The sequence below is a fragment of the Ovis canadensis genome, chromosome 1 (assembly GCF_042477335.2).
Source record: "Ovis canadensis isolate MfBH-ARS-UI-01 breed Bighorn chromosome 1, ARS-UI_OviCan_v2, whole genome shotgun sequence".
Classification (NCBI taxonomy): Eukaryota; Metazoa; Chordata; class Mammalia; order Artiodactyla; family Bovidae; genus Ovis; species Ovis canadensis.
Genome location: NC_091245.1, coordinates 46,869,308 through 46,894,479, shown reverse-complemented (window position 1 = coordinate 46,894,479; position 25,172 = coordinate 46,869,308). Strand labels below are relative to the sequence as shown.

At 37.4% G+C, this 25,172-nt stretch overlaps 1 protein-coding gene across 1 annotated transcript; it reads right to left on the bottom strand.

Moving 5' to 3' along the window:
* Positions 1–1,362: 1,362 nt before the first annotated feature.
* Positions 1,363–24,900, bottom strand: CTH (cystathionine gamma-lyase). The gene is made up of 13 exons (XM_069566166.1): positions 24,466–24,900; positions 24,150–24,323; positions 20,342–20,423; positions 18,517–18,612; positions 15,321–15,430; positions 12,767–12,898; positions 9,769–9,826; positions 9,236–9,313; positions 8,084–8,236; positions 6,319–6,440; positions 4,977–5,029; positions 2,202–2,340; positions 1,363–1,931 (listed from the first exon to the last, which is right to left on the bottom strand). The coding sequence occupies exons 2-13, from the start codon at positions 24,315–24,317 to the stop codon at positions 1,905–1,907; spliced, it is 1,218 nt and encodes a 405-aa protein (XP_069422267.1). The 5' UTR covers positions 24,318–24,323; positions 24,466–24,900; the 3' UTR covers positions 1,363–1,904.
* Between the last annotated feature and the right edge of the window lie 272 nt (positions 24,901–25,172).

The window sequence follows — 25,172 nt, the reverse complement described above, 5'->3', positions numbered from 1 at the left end:
CATCTGCAGCAATCCCCTCAGAAACCAACTCCTTTTCTACAATAAACAACCTAGGAAGCCAGCTGCTATAAGTCAGATTTATAGCAAATCTAATTGCTATCTTGAGTGACATCCAGGAAGCTAAACAATTCCTTCTGTAATAATCAGCCCCAAATGGTTAGGACTTGATTAATACCTGATTGCTTCCCTAATTTTTGTCCCTGCTTTTAACTGAGGACTAATCCTAGGAAGTCAAATATGCTCTCCATTCTTGCCTGGGAAATCCCATGGACAGAGCAGCCTGGAGGGCTACAATTCATGTGGTCTCAAGAGTTGGACAGCATTTAGCAACTAAACCACCACCACCACCCAATCACACCGGATGCCCACATTAAGTCAACCAGCCCAAGCTTTCCTAGGCCAGTAGCCTCTAATCAGGGCACAGGTGAAGCCTTCTCTCTACACCACAAAGCTTTTCCATTCTTCTGTCTGCCTTTGTTTTTCTTAGCCTTTTTTTTTTTATAACAGTAATTTAATCTTATTCATTCAAAAGTTATCAGTTTTAAATATAAAATTTGTTTCTTATCCACATTAACAGATATTAACTTTTCTACAGTTTCTATGCTCTGCCTTCCTTTGAGTCTGCTAAAAAACAAGTGACAGTAACGACTCCCTTGCAAGCTTAGAATAAAAAGCCTTTGCTTTTCTCATTCAAATGGTCATTTGTTTATCCCCACAGCCATAGGGTAATGAAATAGAAAGAAGTTAATCTTTCAGAAACCACAAATGGATATAACCAGCCTCAAAATTCTGCTACCTACAGAGACAGAATTTCCAGGTTCAATAACAAGATTTTTTTTTTTTTACTATGCTCTGTGGCATGTGAGAATCTCAGTTCCCTAACCAGGGATCAAACCCGCATGGCCCCTGCAATGAAATCATGGAATCTTAATCACTGGACTGCCAGGGAAGTCTCAATGATAAGTTTTTTGGTTTTTTTTTTTCACTGAAACAAATGGTGATAGCAAACATGACTGAAAGGCTTTAGTACAAAAATTTTAAAAATCCAATTATCTGACTATGACAGTAACATCCTGATGATGCACCTAACTATGAGAGATTTTAAGTATTTCTTATTTTAGCCTCAACAAATTAACTGTTTCAGATAAAATTTTCAGAAAAGGGTAATATTTCTCTATAAACATGGCTTTTGACCTGTCGTATACCAATTTTTTATAACTAATCTGCTAACACTAAGATTTGAGCATGATTGTTACACAATTAAACTTATAAATTCAGTGGCTGAGATCTCTAAGAGTTGGAAATTAAAAGGGCCCAGGAATATAATTTAATGTCATATAATACAGAAATATCACAATGGGATACATGTGGTAATTAGATTTATTCTTAAAAAAATAGTAAGTACAACCTTAAATCAGTAGAATTTCACAGACTTTTCAGATATATGATTTTTGGCTTATGATAATTAAGTGTAAACCATTGCTTTGAGTGCTATTTTCAACAATACAAAAATCACACTTGACTTAAGAACATTTATTCAATAATTTAAATTCTTCATAAAACATCAAAAATGAATTACCATTATATTGTAAACATAATCAATATAAATCTTAAACTTGAAAAAAAGAATATAATCCCCAATAGCATCACAAATCTCACCTCCTTCAGAGGCACATGTATATCAAAATTAATAAAAAGATCTGAACAGAATTGACCTGTCAGTTACAATAAGGGGAAGAGGAAATTTTTTAACAGGGACGATCCCAGGAAGATTACAGCTGTGAAAGGTAACGAGGTGCCTTAAAATTTTCATTTGAAAATTCTGTGGAGGCTCATTAATGGTCCATTCAATTATTCAGATTTGATCGTCTCAGGAAGCAGTCACCAATAGCAGTTCTGGGATGCTAGTTGGAACTTGCATTTGGAGAGTGCTGTATTAATGGTACACAAGAAAAATATGTTATTAAACCTTCAGGCAAAGACTTCACCTCCTCCAAGAATTCTTTTCTGACGACTACCTTCTTTTAAATCTGCACTTTGGGCTGAGTTCTCTGCACATTTATACATGCTATTGTAATAAAAGAAGAAAAAAACCTTTACAGAGAACAGTGAGGCCACCCTATAAACATAGTGACTTCCCCCTCACCCTCAAGATTAAGCACACACACGCATGCACACACATATACTAAAACAAAACTTACAGCCGCCTTCAAAGCTTGATCTAGATCATCCAGTAAGTCTTGTTTATCCTCTAGGCCCACTGAGAGTCGAATAAGTGTGTCACTAATGCCAAGGACTTCTCTGTCGCTCTTAGGCACTGATGCGTGGGTCATGATTGCCCTGGAAGAAAGAGTGAGCAAATTTCTGATCACTATATTGTAGCAGTGAAGGCTTGTTTCTATCTCATAAATTGCACTTATTTTCAAATTTTTTCTATTCTAAATATCAAATCCTTCATACATACACCTGCAATGTTTTGTAAACAAAAGATTAAGGAATTGTGAAAATTATCTTTTCTAGTCATGCTTTTAAATGAAAACCACTATCTTTTGCTGTTTTTATACCATCAGTGAGGTATACTTAATCAGAAACTGAAAGTGCCAGTCAAGTGCTCACATACAGGAGGGAAAGACATTGCTTTCAGTGTGTAAAGTTTAACACCTACCTGAATGAGGCCTTGGTCAGAAGTCAACACCCCATTACCATTCAGCTGCACTTATAAGAGGCCTCTTGGACCAACAGTTGGTCAGAATTAATTCTGTGTGGATCAAAGGATCAGTCCAGAATTGGACCTTCTGAGGCAGACCAGGGAAAAGACAACCTAGGATTGCTAGCAGCAATCACTAAGCACTAGGAATTAATTTCAACTCACAATTCATGACAAAGAGGCCTCGGAGGATGTTTAAAACCATCTAATAACTCACTGTCAACATCGACCTGTGTAAGGGTGGAGCACCTAGTATGGGTCAGCCACTAAAAAAGCTGGGAAACCAAGAAGGAAAGATTATTTTTACTCTAGGTAGCAAGGCAGAAGCTAAAGACTATGACAATTCACAGAACAGTCTACGGTGAATGTTAAACAAGTATGGACAACAAGGGTTGCTGGAATTCAGTGGAGGCTGAATCTCTGTGGGCTGAGGCTTCGTGGAGGAAAGGCTTACAGTCTTACTGAGCACTTGAGTACACTGCCCCCACACCCAACCCTCCCTTCCCACATCCAGGAGAAGGAACTACTTTCTCCTACCCACTTCAGGCCCATGGAAAGAAAATCTTAGTAAATGAATATTAAATGAATAACCTCTTTTATGACTCTAATGAAGTGATGCTCACAGTAAATGAATATCCTCTTCTATCACTAAGGAAGTTTTACACGCAAATGTCCTCCTTAAAAATTTCTTCCTTTTTAGGTTTTTAATTCCCTGAAAGAGAGTGAATACTCAGAAACAAGAACGCAGGCCTCTGGGAGCAAAAGACTTGGGTACCTGAATCTCAGCCCCTCCACATACTGGCTGTGTTGGACTTGTAAGTTACCAGTCCTCAAGTCAATTTCCTCATCTGGTACGGTGTTATCGACACTTTACAACCAAGGAAACCGAAATGGAGAGTGGATAAGTGAGTTTTCTAAGGCCACTGAGCTAACACATGTTGTCAGGCTGAGAGACCGACCCAGTACCCATTGGCTCTGCTTCTCTCTCGCTGATTGCAATGCTGCGCTGGTTGTGGCATTGTTGGGAGACTCGAAATGAGGAGGACAGAACAGACAAGCTCTGACCTAAATTTATTCTTCCACTGGCATTGGGGTTACAGCCTAGCTGGAGTGCCCGATGGCCGAGCAACTTTAAACCAAATCCCTAAATAAGTCAGGTGAGGTCTACTTTTAAGAGAGTCTTAAACTAATATACACTGTATTACTACGAAAAATAACCAATTTCATATGCTGAGTGTGCCCTCTTGTGCATCCAGACTTACTAGCAGGCATCTTCCTGAAAGACTAACAAAAACGTCTCTGTCTTATCTTAATTGTTTGAATCATTATTTGGGCATCATCTTTTTAAGATTATGAAATTACCTAACTCTCCCCATGAACTGTAAACTACTATAACAGGACAGGAAACGTGCCTACATTCTTAATCCCTGATATTCCTCAACACATAGTTATTTCAGAAATGTTTATGAAAATTAAAACATAGAACTATACCATGCATCTAATACAGCTGAAAATTAATAGCAAATGATATTGATTTATCCCTGTAATAATTATAATATATGGTCATAGAAACTTACCTCCCTGCTCACTGTTTTTGATGCAAACCCTCAAGAGTGAAGTTGCTAACATATTTCTGTGTGACATTTGATCAATCAGCAAAACTTTCTGAATCTTTGTTTCTTTGTCTGTAATATAAGTTGCTGGACTCCCTGATATTAGGTTTTCTAATATCCTCTGGTGCTTTGATAAAATTAGATGAATTAGCTAGGTTAGATAGTGAAGGGCCGGGAATACTAAGTTAGATTTGGGGGTTTACCTTTTACCCCAGAGAAAAGAAAATAAATGGACCTGATGGCAACTAGTAGGGCTCTCCTCTGACAAATAAGAATGTGGAGGTATTTTATCAGAAATACATTCTCTGGAAGCTTTGAAATCAGCCCTTCCAGTTCAGTCTTCAACCTCCCTTCTAGGACAGAATCGGGTAGAATAAGTAGCCCTGGTTCAGAGGTCAGAGAACCACTGCTGAAATCTTCTTTAGGCAAACAGAGAAAAAAACAAAACTTGGGAAAACACAGCTTATTGATCCCAGTAGATTTTTAACAGGGTCTCCATTCTCTTGAGTTAAGAGTCCATTCCAACTGGACAATGCCATGCTGCCCTTATTGCTAAATAACTTGAACAATCACTGATTTTATCCTACTCCTTTCTCAAACAATCATTACAGCTGAAATCAAATTTAAAATACTGAGAAAAACAGAAATATACTTACGGAAGCTCAGCAAGACTTTCATATCCTCCCAAGCTCTCAGCCAGAGTAAATAACTATGGCAAAAAATAAATAAATAAATAAATAAATAAATAAATATATATATATATATATATAGTTTGTCCACTAAAAAATAAAAATACTAAAAAAAAATCCTAAAAATAAATGTTTTTAATACAATGACCCTGCAATGCGAGATGGAAAATTGTGGCAATTATGAATAATTACTATAAAATAATTATTACAAAAACTACAAACTGGATAAAAACTTGGAGAAAAAAATGAAAATAAAATCCATCACGATGAGGCCATTAACAATTGATCTCACCAATTAGACACACTGTGTGTTAACTTTTAAAACATTAAAAGTTGATGAAAGTGAATCTCCTATACCTTCCTCATTTGACCTCTTACAAAAGTAAACCTTAACATGAGCTCTCAAACCTCAGAATTATTATATTTGAGACCCAGCTTTGTGGTTACCCTTTATATAAAAATTTCTTAATATCTATTAAGTTATACAAACTTACTCATTAATATGTACCATTTATCAAATAAATATATCCATTTAACCCCATCCTGGAGTAGAAGGGAAAAAAACTCAGCAGTTGCATTTGGTGTTACTGTGTGTTGCAGAATTTTACAAACATGTTAAAAGTTACTTTCACGACTGTATGCAATTAAATGTACGCTACTATATTTCTGATTTTAGAAGTGGACAAATTTTAGAACCAGGAAGACTTTGACTAATCTGGCAGCATCCTTTTCTTTTCTTTAGATTTGTAGCATTTAAAACTCAGAGTCTTAAATACATGACTGCATGCGCTCAAAGTAAGCCCAAAGCATGGAGTTACACAGGCCTCTCCCCCAGGGCTCTGGAGAGACTCCTACCTCTGAACTTTAGACAAAGGCCGCCTTTCCCTCACTCCAGGCAGACACAGCCTGAGAGGCACAGGGTTCGGGAAGTCATTCCTAGGCTGGATTCCCATACAGTTTTTCAGCAGTGCATTGACACAGTACTGAGGTTTTTCATAATATTTCATTTGAAAAGGCAGTTAGTTCACTATAAATCTAAAAACAAATGGCTTAGAACATTCTGTCTCTCTCAAATGGATGAAAGCCTCTGCAGAGTTAAGAAAATGAACATGTTCTATCTGCTATCACATCACTCTTGCTTCAGGTGATTTTCTAACCCAATGCATTTCATGACAAAGAGGTTTGTGGGTGTGACCTGCAGATACAAACACATTAATCTGAGTTGGGTGGAAGTGAGAAATAATGAAGATCATAACGCTACAAGAAGGCCTTAATGTCTATGAATTGAAAAATGACTTTGTAAAGCTACCTTTAGGTTCTTGAGGAAAGTTTCAGCATGTTGAAGAGAGCCCTTGATATAAAAGGTGATCATCCCGGGGCAACCTGTGCACTGACGCTTGGCCAGCTCATATTGAGGATGAGAAGGCAGCCCTGTAGTCATAAAGTATAATGAATGTCTTATTTCAGAGTCAAACATGTAATTTCAGGACAACAACAACAAAAAATCACTTCGTTTAAGTCAACTGCAAATAAGGCTAATAACAGGCTGTATGCCATGTTTACATCTGACCTCTTGTTCTGGCCCCTATCTGTCTAGTGAAAATGTCCAGTCATGTCCAGCTCTTTGCAACTCCATCTGCAAGCCAGAATACTGGAGTCGGTAGCCTTTCCCTTCTCCAGGGGATCTTCCCAACCCAGGGATCGAACCCAGGTCTCCTGCATTGCAGGCAGATTCTTTACCAGCTGAGCCACAAGGGAAAACCAAACTGCCATCATTTTGACCTATCTTTTCTAGTCTCTCCTCATTCTAGCCATGCCAGCTTTCTTTACACCAGTGGCACTGTACTCTTCTTTTATCTTGGGACTTTTCCACATGCTATCCTTTTAGCCTGGAACATTCTCCCGCTCACTGCCCCCTGCCCTCTGTTAATTATATCCTCTGTAATTTCTGGCTTAATATCTATCTTATGCATCAGGCTAACTCCATGAAGAGAAAGCTACTTCTTTTGTTAACAATTGAATCCCAGATCCCAGTACAAAGCCTGGCCCATGGTTTGCAATTGATAAACATTTATTGAAGAAATCTGAATTGCCTTGTCCAGGCCCTTTTAACAAATGCTAACCTATTTCCTCAGGGCACAGTCCAAAACTTTTCTCCCTCTCTCCATTCAAAATACACACCAGTCAACAGCTCTTTACCTAGTGTACATTCCCTGGTGGCTTAGACGGTAAAGCATCTGTCTACAATGCAGGAGACCTGAGTTCGATCCCTGGGTCAGGAAGATCCCCTGGAGAAGGAAATGGCAATCCACTCCAGTACTATTGCTTGGAAAATCCCATGGACAGAGGAGCCTGGTAGGCTACAGTCCATGGGGTCCAAAGAGTCGGACACGGCTGAGCGACTTCACACACACACAGTCTCATTTGTATTTCTGCCTTGGCTTACCTAAATGCCTTAAAGGCACGGATCAAGCATAATTCTCCTTTACACCCAAGACTCTATGAATGCACACCTCAAAAGGGTTTAAAATAGCTATTTACTTATGACCATCACAATATAGAAGTCTGGTAAATTAAATTCAAAGAGTAACATGTAAGTCTGCTAATTCACATCAGCACTTATAGATTTGTGAGAAGTGAAGGAATTCCAAAAAAGGTAAGAGAATTTCAGGGGAATTTTGGTATCAAGTTTTAACTTGGTAAGTATGAAGTCTCAATGTATATCAGATAAAAGAGCTAGTGCAGAACAGCAGACTGATAAGATTATAAGCAAATCAACTGGAAAGTACAAGGTTGTAATCCTGGAATGTTGTTGTTCAATCACTAAGTTGGGTCTAACTCTTCAAGCAGAGTTCAAGCATCCACTAGACTATTAGACAACTCTAGGCTAAAGAGCACATCTACCTTCTTTACCATCAGACCCACGTACAGCAGCACTCAATGATAAGTGGAAAACAAAACAAAAAAAAAAACATGAAAGCACCTAACTTACAAATGTTACATAAACAGAATGCAAGGGATAACATGTAAAATCCTAGAGTAACCACATGTGCTTAGAAAGCAGATTAACATACCAGGATAAATAACCTTTTCCACCTGAGGATTCGACTCCAAAAACTGAGCAACTGCCATTCCATTTTCAAAATGCTTCTCCATGCGGACTTGTAGAGTCTTCAGACCTCGATTGCAGAGGTAACAGTCAATAGGAGATGGAACCGCTCCAAGAGCTGCAAAACGAGTATGTCTTGCGTCAGTTTGAAGGTGAAGACAGACCTAGAAAAGCCTCTCACCACTCTTTTTCATCATAGTGACTGTGAGAAGCTAACAACAAAGCTCAATATTTGAGTTTTAGTAGGAAAAATTAATATATCAAATAAGAAGCATGAGAATGAGGCATAAAACAAGCTTAGAGAAATGGGCTTTAAAATGAGAAGGGAAATGAATATCCTAAAAATGAAGTACAAACATAATCACATAAATTTTTCAAATATGAGCATCAATAGTGATTTCCATGATTTTAATAAAAGGACACACTGCACATAGCTTAATCTTGTATTTCTTTGAAAGAGTATTAAAACACACAGAAAAAAATAGCAGTTCAGCTTCTATTATTCCTGGGTGTTCTACCAAAATTCTACTTATATATAGCTTCTGTCTAGGGCAGCCAGTGGTTTCCCAGGCCTCCAGGATATATGCCTTATTCCTTCTTTTTACAAATGAAAGGAATTTAGCACACAAAAAATTCTGGTTTCCTTCCTCAGTGCCCCCTTTTGTTGCTCTAATATTTATTCCCTAGAAGGGGATTATTATTCCTAATTATACTGATCTCTGTCAAATCACATTGGTTAAAATCGAGTATTTTTCAATAAACCCTTATGGACACCTGAGATAGTAAACAATCTAAACAGAAAACAGATATTTAGATATCTGTTGAAAAATACAAGTTTATATATCCTAAGTGCCATTTAAAATTACATATCATTCCAGATATAAAAGGTATAGTATAAGAAAGCCATCATTCAAAATGTTGCTCTATTATGCTATAATAAATAGTATTTTTATAACCCAATTTTTCTTTCCTCTAAAAAAATCAGGATTTCCCTTCTATTCCCCATTTCTTTGTAAATTAGTGGAATGCTATCACTTCACAACACTTAGTGGAAATACAATATCAAATGTAGTCACTTTGAGAGCACAAGGGGAAATTCAGGCTTTTTAATACTTACAATTTTGCAAGAAACGGAGCCTATTATGAAGGCTCTCAGAATTGAGCGACACTAAGCCCATTACAACATCACTGTGGCCTAAAAACAAAACCAAAAAGCTTTAAGTTTAAAAACAATATATAAACATTATTCCTCAGCTTATAATTTCTAAAATTAGACTTTCACTTGAAAAAAATCTCTGAGAAAAAGCCTTATAGAATAAGTTTAAATACACTTTACTCAATTTGATAGTAGCAAAGGCTATATCTAAAACAATAAAATTAAAATCCTATAAAATATAAGTGTTTCTTTGTAAGCTGTCAGCAGGATAAAATCTTTTACAGTAAATTTTAATCCTTTGCTGATGTATCATGAGCATAGTTTTGTCTGCTATAAATGAAGTCCTATATTTAATCAAAGGATGATTCTCTAACTTTCTACCTGTGTCAGAGAAAATCTGTATAATAGTAGAAGAAAAAGGATAAAAGGATAAAGCCTATGCTATTATCATCTATCCATGGAAAAGAATGAAGTGTAGACTATGCATGTCTTACCATTCATGTATTTTGTTGCTGAATACATACAAATATCAGCTCCCAGAGACAAAGGCCGCTAAAAGGAATAAAAAAAGGCTTTTATTTTAAATGGGAAATCACTTCAAAATATCCTGCATTACTTATCTATTTACTATTGTAAATTCCACCCATATTTTAATTTTTCAAAAATACATACATCTTAAAATTTTCTAGGACCTCTATTTACCTTTCTCTTGATATCATCTTTCCCTTTCTTCCCTCACATCAAATAAAACTACAAAAGTATTGGATTCATTATTCAATCCAAAGGCAGACATTTTCTGGAAACAGCAGATAACTCAGGTCAACAGGCCTTCTGAACTTGTTTCTTTAGAGCAATTGCTGACTAACCCCTAAATTTATTACCTACAGAAGACATGCTGGCATTTTATGACTCAGTAAATACACAGAATGGCTGACAGAAACACTTAGCAATTGTTATGTCAAGTAAATGTAAAACTAATTTGCTTAGGTTTTTAATCATTAAAACCTTACAGTGTATGCTGTGGCTATTCATTTTATTTATCATGATCTTGAGTCTTAATTACTCTTTTATTATTCTAGTTTTGTCAAGTGTAAAATCACTTGTACAGAAATGCGTTTAGATTGGTTTCCCTCACTCAATTTTCCCGCAAAGTAGTTCTTTAGTCTTAGACGTCTTTGTTCACAGTGAAAATTAATAACCAACTTATTCACTAAACAATATAATATCAACATCTTTTCATTTCAAATTTCTTTAAAATAAAGTGTGTGTATATGTAGGTGTGTGTATGTGTGTGCGTTTAACCTCACCACCTGGAGGCTGGGGGACTTTTCACTTAAATTCTCAAAAATAGGACATTTTAAGTAAAGTATTGCTCAAAGCACTCTGTACATATGTGTTTACTCATCTCCAAAGTGATGGGTCAAATTAGACAATGTGTGAAGACTGTTCCAGTGCTAACATTCTGTAAACCCTATGGTCAAAATGAAAAATAAAAGCCTGTAACTAACATCTATGGATCTCATGAGGCTCCAAAAATCATGTTAAATATTTCACATAACTTAGTGAAGCAGTGTTCAAAAATACTTCAACTCAGTAAAATCAGTATGTTTATGACTCTAATTGTACAGACAAGGAAAAGGAACTGAGACAAATAAAACTGATCACTCAGATTTTAAAAACTGGTAGAGTCAGAACTCAGACTACCGCCAGAATCCAGGGATTCTACTCTGAAACTTTATGCTGGTATTTTTGCCTTTTGTGAGACTTGCAGAAGATCAAGAAGATAAAAGGCAGGAAAAGAAAGAACATACCCAGTTTTCCTGAGGGTAAAACAAAGAGAGGATCTTTTCAGAAGATTTGCTTTGTGGAACCAATGCATGTGGTTGCCTAGGGACAATGTGATTCTGATTAATTCAACTGGAATGAATCCAGATTGAAAAGTGCAGTTCCTGGCAAATGGAATATGATGTGGGCTTCAGAAAAGTAGAAAAACTGGACCTATTTTACTGACAGTAATATGAGAAAAGGGGCCAGGCCTGATGAGTAACCTGGGCAGGCTCAAGCTAAAACAATTCATACAATCTCTTTGAGAATATACAGGACTTATGATGACTCAGCCAGAGCAATCCTCTGCTGTATTAACTGCCCTACTCCAAGTGGTAGATGGAGTAAAGAGCAGGTATAAAAACACCCAGAGTGAAAATCACCTGGGATAAATAGATGATGCCAGGAGATTTTTACTTGGAAATAGACTGCTTTACTTGAGAGAAGAGTCAGCAGAAGTTGTATCACAAGCCAAAGATAGATGGCACAGAAACCATCTGAATACAATGTAACCAGGAAATGTGTTTCAGGAAAGAAAGATAAAACACAGTAGTGCCTTCTGAATAAAACAGACTAAGGTGAAAACAGCTTTGTGCAAACTTCCAGGGAGTCAGTCCCTCACATGGAGGCAGCAACCTGGGCCAACTTCAGGGACCGATAACAGAAGAAGGGAATGTAAACTGTTGAGCTTGTGAACATCAGCCTAATTGAAGAGCTGAAGAAAATGAGCTGGGCTTTTAGGAACTCTACAGAATACAGGTGAACTACAGGAAGTGCAATAAGAATGACCACAAGGCACAGACAGAAAGTAAAGAGCAGGGAGATGGTAATTCCTAATAAGGAAAGGAAACAGTTAAGTTACTCAGGGAAAGAGGTAGAACATGTGGGGAAATGGCAGACAACTAGGCAATTATAGAAAGATTCCCAAGATGATCTACCAAAAGGAGCAAAACAGAAAGGAAAAAGTACAGGGGAAAAAAGAAAGGGATTGAGGATGGATGGGAGGGTTTGAGTTGGGAAGAGATGTATGAAAAGGGATAAGCAGGAAAAGAGTTTAAAAAGAGAACGATAAAGGAGCTGCACAGATACAAGGTGATACATAGAATAGGAATTTATGATACAAGTCAGGTAAAGATACAGAAGGAATGGTCTATGAAACACAAAGAGAAGACAAACTAGAAAGAAGGAAGGGAAATGGAGAAATAGCATGTATTTTACCTGGCTAGCCTTGCAAATAAAAGGAAAAGAAAAGCTATACTCAATGACATTTCAGTATATGATGGACATCTGCAGGACTTATAATGACATGTATGTATATATATACACACAAAACTGGCTTAGAACTAACACATAAACATTGAAGTCCCTACTATGTGTAAGGCACTGACATATACAATCATATAATAAGGGCAGGTCTTCAGAGAGTTTACAGAGAACCTAAAAGCTTTAACGAAGATAATATTTAAAAAACACAAAGTTCCATACAATATACTAGCCTAGGGTTGAAAAAATATTAACTAATGGTAGGAAAGATCCAATTTCAATTCTTTGTCTAATCAATAATTGTGATTAGGTTTCAGGTAATTTAATGTAAACATGTCCTTCCTCTCCTAATTACAAGTACCTGTGTAGTCTACCAATTATGCCAAAAATATTACTTTCATTTACCTGGAAATATGCTGACATAAAAGTGTTATCCACGACCAAAATGATGTCTCCATGTTTATGGACCGTATGTGCACAAGCTTCAATGTCAATCATCTTCAAGCTAGGGTTTGTGGGGGTTTCAATCCAAACAAGCTAAAACAATTTAGAAAATGACAACAGTTTGTAAAAATACGCTGCACAAACATATATCTCATGCACTGTAACCATCTAGGAGGCTACATGGGAAGACCATGGAGAATGAAGTTTAAAGGTCTGAATCTGAATCCTAGCCCCATCAATTTCTGAGAGGTCATCACAGCTAAGTAACTAACCCTCTATGTTCTCCCAATTTTGCATCTATACTATAAGATTGATATCATTTACTTTATACGGTAGTCATAAGGATCAAATGAGATAATGTACATATAAGCAGAAGAGCACTCAAGTTAATCACTATAATTATTTTCCATTAAAAAGAGGATGATTTCCAAAGACATACTCCAAAGTCTGGGAATTTTGCTCTCAAAGATAAACAAAAGATTGTGTAAGATGACATTCTGGAATTTTCAGTAAAGAGAACTATTTGATGCCAAAAATATTATGACTAGTAACTTAAATAATGTCAGATGCACTAGAAACTACAAAATAAGTCCCCAGAACCTGAAGAAGAGCCTGGGTTTTGGAGTGAGGAAGAGAAGTGACTCATACAGAACATAAAACCCGGCCAGAGCTCACTTAAGAGATGGTATCTGTCTATTCCAAAACCTGGCACAATCCCCGCATCATGTATATTTGATAGTTACTAAAAGGCCAAAGAACAGAATTCTACTTGTTAAACAAGCTGCTACTATTTTGATTGACATTATCTACCGTGCTTTGCTTTGCTTCGTTGCTCAGTCGTGTCCAACACTTGGCGACCCCAAGGACTGTAGCCGCCAGGCTCCTCTGTCCATGGGAATTCTCCAGGCAAGAATACTGGAGTGGGTTGCCATGCCCTCCTCGAGGGAATCTTCCCAATCCAGGGATTGAACTCAGGTCTCCCGCATTGCAGCTGGATTCTTTACCGTCTGAGCCACCAGGGAAGCCTGACAGTATCTACAGTTTTCTTTTAAAAAGGGTTAATGATTCTTTCTTCATTGCCTATATAAATGAGCAAGTGATCTGGCTTAACACTCATCCTATTTTAGAGTTTTACCTTAGAAAAGATAGGGTAGTTAAAATAATGCATATTCTATAAGAGCATAATTATTTTAGAACCTATAAAAATTTATTCCTGGGTAAGAATTTATCATTCCCATTCATAATTTTTAAAAGTAATTAAAATAAAAATAAGTAAATAAATACAAAGTAGATTTAACCTAGACTTTAAAAATCTACTCTAAGTGAGGAGGCAGATATATCAGGGGGGAAATGTATTAATTCAAGTTGGTAAGGAACCACTACATAAAGCTCTGCTGACAAGAATTAATATACACACAATTTGCTTTCCTCCCTTAGAAAGACTCAGACCATCTATTTTAATATCTTTTCTCCCAAGGAAGAAAAAAAAAATAAGTTCCTTTGAAAACAAACCTTAATCACTCAAAGAGCACCCTGGAGTTAATCTTCAAAGTAATTTTATGAGAAAAAGTTTTCTCTTTTTTAGCATTCACAGCAATGAATTCACAGCAAAATCTTGAGTACAAACCTTTTAATCATTAGCAAAAAGTTGGAAAAGGCTAATACTTATAAAAGACGCTGGTCCTTCTTTTCCCCATGCAGAATTTCAATGAGGTTCCAAGAAAGAATATCACATATGCCATTCATTCCAGCACAAAACACTTTCCAGTGGCATACAAGCCTTCCCAGGAAGGAAGCTAAGGATTGCTTGTGGTCCTTCTGTGCTTCTGTTATTTTGCTGAAGTATCCTTCAGAACCCTTAATGCTATGCCTATTAGGATTTGGGATTTTACAAGGTTCCTTTCTGCAATCTAAACTCTGTGATGACTTCTGTTACCAATACTAGCTTGGTAATGCAGTTAAGAATCGTCTGCTTCTGCTAACAAATTTTTTAACTGTCATCATGTATTGGGTACCATAATAAAGATTTCATATGCCTTATTATCTCTGGAGGAGGGCATGGCAACCCACTCCAGTATTCTTGCCTGGAGAACCCCATGGGCAAAGGATCCTGGTGGGCTACAGTCCATGGGGTCACAAACAGCTGGACACAACTGAGCAACTAAGCACAGCATATGCCTTATCTCATTTAATTCGCCCAACTACCTTTTAATAAAGCAGATAAAATTACCCTTATTTAGTAAGTGAAAGAAATAAGACTTTGATTAAATAATTTGCCCATGATAATACACCAACTATGATATAGAATTATAATTTGAATCCTACTACCAAATGCATATACCTAATCATTAGGCTACAGTATCCAACAGAAGTCAGACCCTATCCTAATCTTGATGTCTTCTAATGGCTTCCAGGAAAATTGGTTATTCAGATTTAAGTTATGCCCTCAAGTAAACAGAAATGATGAAAATTTAAAAATCACAAGGAAAAACAGACAAACTGAAAACTGAGTTACCTTGGTTTCTGGTGTAATAGCTGCCTCTAGCAATTTGGTTTTGGAACAATCAACAAAAGAAATCTTTAATCCAAATTCAGTTGCCACCTGCCTGAAGTACCTGTTTGTACCTGAGGCAGAAGAAAATCAGATAAAATGAAAAAGAACATTGTATTCGGAAATATTCATTCCTCAAAAGTATAAACACTTTAAAAATATGAGGAAGTGTCAATCACCAATAAAGAAACAACCAAAAGCAAGTCTACTTTATTTGAACCTTCTTGTATGCTAAAGAATGTACTCAGTTGCTCAGGTGGGTCCATGCGACCCCAGGGACTACAGCTCTCCAGGCTCCTAGGCTCATGGGATTTTCTAGGCAAGAATATTGGAGTGGGTTACCATTCTCCTCTAGTGGATCTTCCTGACCCGGGGATCGAACCTGCATCTTCTGCACTGGCAGGTGGATTCTTCACCACTGAACCACCTAAAGAATATAGGGCTTTAAGCCATACTAAAGAATATAGGGCTTAAATTGTAAACTGAAAGTATAAGAGTCAAATAAAACACACTTGATACCCACACCAAGAGGCATGAAGCAGAAAATGTTTCTTAGCAGTCTCTACTCTTCAAACATAAAGTGGCATGCTCCCTAAAACACCAATATATTTTTCTAACAATTCCTTTCTAGTATTTAAATCTAAAATAAATGAACCAAAGTCAATGAAATGTTCAAAGTAAATTTTCAGACTGATTATACTTCGGTAATAGAAAAGAACTAGTTATTATCCTTTGTACTTGCTCAATCTTTTTGTTATGTGGTTCTGAAAGCCTTAACAGAAAAATGAGATCATGTAAACCAAACAACTAGAGTTTTATAGTGAAAGAAGATAAGTCATTCACTTGAGAATAGTTAATTTTATAAACACTGGTCTGGATTTAAGGTTTATACATGCAAAATTAAAGAAAAGTTAACCACTATTGACAGTGAACCAAAAAAGGAAAAAGAACTTTGTCATCAAAGACTCACTAGACCTTTGGTAGACTGACCCTAGGTAATGAAAACATTGAAAAATAATTGAAAGAATTCTTAAAAAAAAAAAATCAACAGCAATTTTCAAGATTTTGTACCTAGGTTTATCAAGAGGCTATAATACTGTATTATAATAGCATCTAAATGTTTGTTTTTTCTTTTTTCTTTTTTGTTTTTCTTTCTCTTTTCTTTGTAATTTCAATTCATCAAATTATCACAGGGAACTATGATAAAATATAAAGCTTTTTACAAATTTCTGAGAGGGATAAAATGATTATTAAGAGTAAATCTCTTCCTTCAAAGAACTTACAGATTTAACTTGTTCAAACAGGAGATAGACAAAGTGATAATATTCTAGAAGTGATCTTTTAATTATCTGGAAGCACTTGGAATACATATGTACATATATGCAGAGTATATCATGAGAAACGCTGGGCTGGAAGAAGCACAAGCTGGAATCAAGATTGCCGGGAGAAATATCAGCAATCTCAGATACGCAGATGACACCACCCTTAAGGCAGAAAGTGAAGAGGAACTAAAAAGCCTCTTGAAGAAAGTGAAAGAGGAGAGTGAAAAAGTTGGCTTAAACCTCAACATTCAGGAAACGAAGATCATGGCATCTGATCCCATCACTTCATGGGAAATAGATGGGGAAAGAGTGGAAACAGTGTCAGACTTTATTTTCTGGGGCTCCAAAATCACTGCAGATGGTGACTGCAGCCATGAAATTAAAAGATGCTTACTCCTTGGAAGGAAAGATGACCAACCTAGATAGCATATTCAAAAGCAGAGACATTACTTTGCCAACAAAGGTCCCTCTAGTCAAGACTATGGTTTTTCCAGTAGTCATGTATGGATGTGAGAGTTGGACTGTGAAGAAAGCTGAGTGCCAAAGAATTGATGCTTTTGAACTGTGGTGTTGGAGAAGACTCTTGAGAGTCCCTTGGACTGCAAGGAGATCCAACCCCTCCATTCTAAAGGAGATCAGTCCTGGGTGTTCACTGGAAGGACTGATGCTAAAGCTGAAACTCCAGTACTTTGGCCACCTCATGCGAAGAGTTGACTCATTGGAAAAGACCCTGATCCTGGGAGGGATTGTGGGCAGGAGAAGGGGACGACAGAGGATGAGATGGCTGGATGGCATCACTGACTCGATGGACATGAGTTTGAGTAAACTCCAGGAGTTGGTGATGGACAGGGAGGCCTCGCGTGCTGCGATTCATGGGGTCGCAAAGAGCTGGACTCAACTGAGCGACTCAACTGAACTGAACTGAAGTACATTAAAAAAAAAAATTTTTTTTTTTTGCTGCTGTTTTGAACACAAATATCAGTCTTACTTAAAGATAAGGGCAACTAGTTTCCCTTAACTTCCCACTTTTTATAACTAGCATTTAAACAATTTGGAATAAAAGTTCTTAAATTTGTATCCACAGATAGGCTACAAAGAGTAGGCCCTTTGATCTTAAAATTACAATGATATATGTTGAGTATAGTCTTAAGCACGTTTTTTGGAGAAAAAGGTCCATAGCTTTCAATGGGTTTTCAAAAGAGTCCCTAAAAAAAAATCAGGGGGCATGGTGGTTAAGAGTTGGGTAAAATTAAGGCCTTTGAAAATGACCTGGACTATAGACATTTTCACTGCAAGAAAAAATTTTAAATTATAGTAGAACACTATCTCCCTAAATACCATCTTCTCTAGAGCAGAGTATGCCTCAAATAGGTTCATCCCAGCAGCTTAAATGGGATTGCCAGGTGGCGCAGCAGTAAGAATCCACCTGCCTATGCAGGAGATACAAAAGATGTGGGTTTGATCTCTGGATAAGGAAGATTCTCTGGAGGAAAAAATGGCAACCCACTCCAGTATTATTGCCTGGAGAATCCATGGACAGAGGAACCTGGCGGGCTACAGTCCATGGGATTGTAAAGAGTTGGACATAATTTAGTGACTGAGCATGCATGCAGCAGCTTAAATAAAATTGTTACTAAACAATCAGTCTTTAAGCAGTTCTAGAGCTTAGACCCCCAGGTGTTTCTGCTCCTCCTTTATCAAGTGTGGAGCAGCATGGAGGTGTTCATATTTTGAAAAGATAATCAATAATCCAAGTAGCAATGTTAATATAATTCAGGACCCATTTTATTGTCTTTAAAATAACAGCTGAAACAGTGTGAATGAGAGAGGTCACCTACCTCCATACACATCATCCATACAAATAATTTGGTCTCCTGCTTTTAAGAGATGGGTAATGGTCACAGTGGCTGCTAAACCTGAAGCAAAAGCCAAACCTAAAATAAAAACCAAGCTAGAGTAAGCCAAAATGCCAGACCCAAAGGTTAAAAAACACCTACAGTATTTATTTGCATTACTTTAAATCCCTCTCTCTGCTGACTAAAGGACAACCATCACTACTGAGTCATCAGAAATCCCCTGATTGTAATGGTATTACCATTACAAAATCCTTTCTATTTCAAAAACAAAAAATACTTAATTCTGCTTTGGTTATAGCAACATCTCTCTGAAAAGCTTCAAAGAAATAATTGTTTACAAAATTCTGAGTCAAAAGATCAATTGCCAATTATATTATATTTTAAAAATATTCAACTCTAAAGAAATTTCAAATTTCTTTATGATTCATCCATTAACTATATGATATTCAATTGAGCAAACATTTTAACAAAATTCAAAATCATACCTGAGATGTGTCTGATAAATTTAAATTTTATTTAAAAAATGTTTTAATGTGGATTCTCTTCTAAACATACGTGATCTGGAATCACATATTGAACAAAAATAGTGAAACTGAACTATAAAAAAAAAGTGGCATTGTACATTAGACCCTGTAAAGGAAAACATCCTGCAAAATATCAATATATCACCTTTATGATAAAAAATCACCTGTGACTGATAGATGGGATATCCAAGTAACTTGAAAAATGTAATTATTTCAAAATTTTCTCAGAAATGTTGAGGTTGGCATTGCAATTTTCTACTAGGCAGATTCAAAGTCCAACCACAAATTTATATAGAAAGCTAACCTTGAAATCCAATTCAAAACAACCATATTTTCTGCAGCCCACCTGTAAAGTGTCTAGCATATGAACCCTCAGCTTTTATACCCTCTGTGGGAAATGTTCCCCATACAGTATTAAATTTCAGAAATTTGGTGTTTAAAACATTCTCTCATCTAAAAAAAAGAAACCCCAACAACTCATGTTAATGTTTCTACACTCTTGCTATGAGAAAACTCCTAAGACTCTTATTTTCTAACTCATTATTCTGCCCTCATTTAGTATCATTTGTATAAAAAATACAAAGATGATATAATAGCCATTCATTCTATTCACTGAAAGAATACTAGATCTGAGGAGTTAATTCGTAATCTCTGAAAGCACAGTATCAAGGACACCTGGCTATTGCAAATGTCCCTTGGTCCTATTCTCGGGCCCCAGTAGCAGCTGACATGAGATTCCCTAGAATTTACTCATGAATTTCTCATAATTTTAAAAGCCATTCATACTTTTTTTCCTATGGAATGACTATTCAAATCCTGTGTTAATATCTATATTTGTTGCCTTCTCATTAACTTGTAAGAGATTTTTATATTGAAAAAGTAGCCCTCTGCTTAAAAAAAAAAAAAAAACCAACACAATGGCAGGTGAATGGACCAGAGCATTAAAAAGTTTATGTTCTCATGCATGGTGTTATAAAACTTGGTTAATCTGTATCTATTTATATTGCCAGCTCCAGGTGAAGAGTGAATTTACATGAATACTAAGTGACACATTCTGCCATTTTGCCTCTATTCAGATTTACTTTCACTTTATACCTACACATATACATATGAAGTCCACTGTGCAACCTTGGGCAAATAATTCAATGTCTTAGAAAAATAAGTTTTGAACTAGCTGATTTCCTTATTTCTTTCCAATTCTACATTCCGTGCCTCTATGATTTTCTCTATAAAAGTAAGAATGAATTCTAGATTTTACAAACTTTGAAACAAAAATCACTTACTGTACTTAGCCCCATCCAGTGCCGCCACTGCTTTTTCCAAGCAATTCCGGGTGGGATTTCCAGAACGGCTATACTCAAAACCCTGAAGGAAAGAGGTCAGAGTTCACCCTAAGAGATTTAAATTTATTATCAGAGTCTTAACACGGACATCTCCACAACTACAGGGGCATCCCACCATAACGAGTTTCTGTTGTTTATCTATGACGTGTCTTGCCGTTAGTCACAAGAATGAGTATTATGTCAGCCAAACTGGATTAGAATTCTGGGTCTGCCACTTAGGAGCTATAGGCCAATAGATAAGTTACTTAATATTTTCAAGAATCAATCTTTAGACCTGTAAAATGGGAAAAAAATACAGGTATCTAGTTCATAAAATTGACATGAAGATAAAATGAGATAATGTATAACTTCTTTGCATGATGCCTGGCATGTGCTAACCACTGGGATAAATGTTTTTATTATTAGCATTATTATTATGTTAGACTCATCTCTACCCATTAATCTAGGGGTGTTAGGAAACAGGAGTCACCTGAATCAACAAAGTAAACCTATTTCTAACCTGCATGTCATTTCCTAAAAAATAAGTGATGCAAGTTCTGTTTAGCATCCAGCAGGAAGATATGCTTACAAATGCCTGAAGCTCAGGTCTTAGTTCTACAAAAGTGACTCAGAAAAGGGAGTCATTCTCAGCAAAACAGCTCTACACAATCCTTTTTAAAAATTTGCATTATATTCCTTTTACACATATGGTACTATACTAGCTGAAGTCACCCAGTCATTTTATTTGATATATTTTTATTGAGGTATAGTTGATGTATAATATTACCTTGTTTCAGGTGTACAACATAGTGACTCACAATTTTTAAAGGTTATATTCCATTTATAGTCATTATAAAATATTGACTATATTCCCCATGTTGGTACTATGTATTCTTATAGCTTATTTATTTCATATTGTAATATTTAACCTCTTAATCAACTGCCCTAACTTCCCCCTCCCCTTTCCTTCTCCCCACTGGTAACCACGAGGTTCTCTATATCTGTGAGTATGGTTTTTTTCTTGTTGTTGCTATAGTGACTAGTTACTTTTATTTTTTAGCTTTCACATGTAAGTGATATCATATAGTATTTGTCAGTCTCTGTCTACATCCAGTCATTTTGCTTAATCCTCACAACCTGCTCTGAAGAAACTAAAGCCAAATGTTCCCAGGTATGTCAGAGCCAGAATTCAAAACCAGGATTTAAACACTGACTAAAAATCCTATACATACTTTTCTCCTCCTGCTTCATACAGCACATGACAAAACATAACCACTTTTTACACCTGGTTCTGATTCAGGAGCTCCCAGGACTAGTTACACACACATGTGCACGCATGCGTGCTAAGTCACTTCAGTCATGCCCGACCCTTCGTGATCCTATGGACTGTAGCCCGCCAGGCTCCTCTGTCCACAGGGATTTTCCACGCAAAAATACGGAAGTGGTTTGCCATACTCTCCTCCTGAGGATCTTCCCAACAAAAACACATATATTACATAAATGTATATGCTTTATACATATAAATATATATATATATAATCTGTAGTTTATTTAAGTTTTGTTGCCATGTTTTTGAGAAACGGAGTAGACATATTTTATAGGGCTCCAGGATATCCTCATCACTCTCCACCATCGCCTCCTTGATAGGACCTGCAGCTGTACTCCAGATGCAAAAAAACTGTTTGGAATCATGTGGCTACTGCCATGGAAAGGTAGCCCACATCTTCCTAAATATTCATGGCAGAGATTTAACTTTGTGGAGAGAAAAGAAGCAAAAATTCCCACACTATCACTCATTTGATGGTTTTCCAAACGGAACTGAAGAATTAGATGCTTCTCATTTCAGTTCCTTGAGTTCTCTTTAGTGCTCTTAACTGATATATTAAAGACAGTAAGAGGAGTTAGGGGGACTTCCCTGGTGTTTCAGTGGTTAGGACTCCCTGCCTCCACTGCAGGGGGTACAGGTTTGGTCCCTGGTTGGGGAACTATTAATAAGATCCCACAAGCAGCACAGCATGGTGGAAAAAAAAAAAAAAAGAGGAGTTTGTGGATTTTATCACCTGGTTGACTCTCTGAAAACATTTAATTATTAATATCATAGCTAAATTATTAACTTTTGCATTAAATATTAAAGCTTGGGCAGCTACACTTTCATGAAGGCTTACACTGGGAAGGAACTTGAAAGACAGATGGTGTACACATGTTGATTACAAGTTACAATAGCTCCAAGTATCCTAAACCAGTTGTAGAAACATCCTTAGAACTCCACCTCACAAAACAAAGGGCCATGTCTAAAAGAATTTCCTCAACTTATATAACACACTAAAGAGGTGTTTGAAATATTGATACAACCAAGGTTTTAGATCTACAAAGTTTATTTAGTTACATTTGACACTGAACAACTCTTGAGTTAGGGTGCCAACCTTCTGCTCAGTGGAAAATCCATGTACAACTTACAGTCTGCCCTCCATATCTGAGGTTCCTACATATCTGTGCTCTGCATCCCCAGATTCAACCAACCACAGGTTGTGCAGCACTGTAGTAGTTACAATTGAAAAAAAAAAACATATATGTGGACCCACACAGTTCACACCCCTATTGTTCAAGGACCAACGGTAATTTCTTTTGGACCTCAGCAACTTTTAAATACTACAAGATTCATCAAGTACTCTACCGAAAAAGAAAAAGCTATATGATTAACACAGAGAGCTGTCTCATCTATGACTCCAAGTAGGTTCCTTTTCTATCAAAAAATATACCTGTCCTGCACTCTAATCTGGTTGTTAAGGATCAAATGGAAAAAATGTACATGTGAACACTGTGAAACTACTAAGCAATTATAATGTATCATACCATATAGCTTAACTTACATATGAACAACTTACATGGCAGGTACTATTATTAAAACATTTATTTACACAGGATAAGTTAAATTACTTCCTCAAGATTGCCCAGCTCAGAAGAGGTGCTGTTAGAATTCAAACCCAGGGCATCTGACTACATGATTTATGCTCTTAATCACTAAGACACACTGATGCAATGGGTTAGATTGTTGCTAACATAACTGTTAGTACAGCACAGTGTGGATTAAAACCCAAGAGTGGGTGGTGCTCTAGAGCAAGAATGAATCCCAGCTCCATTACAATGGCCTTTGCAATAGATGCTTAACATCCCTAAACCTCAGGTTTTTCACGAGAGAAATGAGAACTCAGTTCAGGATAGAATTGCTGTAAGGATTATCTGAGGTAATATATGTAATACATATGATATAATGTACGTATGTACTGATATCTGGCATACAAGCAGTAGTCAATATCTATTAATAACGATTGGAATAATATTGGGAATTAAAAGCTATTGGGAAGGATCTTGATTCCAAGTGAATTATGACTTAGTTTTTTACATTGACTTCTTACTATATCTTTATAATTTTTGTTGCTTACGGTAACTCAAGGAAGTTATGATAATTTTGACCTGCAAATCTGCCCTAATCACATGAATATCAGTCCAAATCTATACAGCAAGTTAGACAAACTGTTCCCTCTAGTCCTGCTTATCAAAAGAAATATGATCCCTGAACCATCCAACACAAAGCTTTACTACAAGGAGGTTTACAGGCATCATCCTTACAGTAAACATTCTTCGTGATAATACACAAATTACACCTTACAAATTACTTGCGTGCTTGTTAATTTATAAGCCATCTCTCTTTGGGGCGCCCAGTGTTGGGGCGCCCAACACTGGACCGCCCCAGACAGACCCAGCTCACCGAGTGCTGGCCAGGAGCCCCTTGCTTGAACGTGGTGGACAGCGAGATGGGGGGCACTACAGCCTGGGAGGTCCATTGCTCCGGTTCTTGGCCCACGTGGATGGCCTGCGTGGCGAAATGCTGGAACCTAGGCAAGAATCCGTGTGGGGAGGCTTCTTTTTCCTGCATGCTGAGCTGCGAAGAAAGGAAAGAGTAAAAGAGCGAGGAAGATAAAACTATGAAACTGATGCGTCAGGACTTGAAAAAGACAGAAGAATCAGGTGAATGGGAGGTAAAGGTACGCAGGGGGAACCAGTGCACAAGAGCCGAACCCTACCCTTCAGTAGCTGGGACTTTATTAACCGGCCGGTAGCGTTGCTTCACCCTGGGGCGGAGCCAGCACGACCCAATGAGCGCAGGCCCCAAAGCGGCCCCCCGCTTGTCATTGGCTGGCAGCAGAGGCGTAGCCTGGAGCGTCACCGCCAAACCTCTTCCCGGTACCGGCTGTGCAGTGAGGCTGGAGTCTCTGTTACCCCTTGGTGTTGGTTCCTGCGGGTGAAATTCCTGAGTCCTGACCCTGGGAAAACTTCCTTGCTGGCTCCTGTGAGCCACCCGGGCGTCTCTGTGACCTCAGACCGGAGGTTCACGGGAGACCAGGAGAAAATCTGGTTTGACATTGAAACCCAGTAACCTGAAAAGAGGCCACACAGATAGCCTCCTCTTAATAGCAGCCCTTGCCTGGACCCTTCCCCACCTCCACCTACCACCCTTTGTCCTGAGGGCGGTTCCGAAGGACGCAAGCGACAAAGTGGAGATCGGTGACGAAAACGCCGGCCCAAGCTGCCAAATGCGCCCCTTGGGTTCTCGTTAACAGCGGGCAGCCTGCCTTTGAAAGTACGCCGAATTCTGTAATGACCCAGTACTTAACGTTGATTGAAATCGGAGTGAGAGTCGTATTTTTAAGTAATAGTAAAGCTAGTGTAGAGAGGATCTCTAAGGAAAACTCTGGCACCTTTCTAAGAGCTATTCAAACATCATTATCTT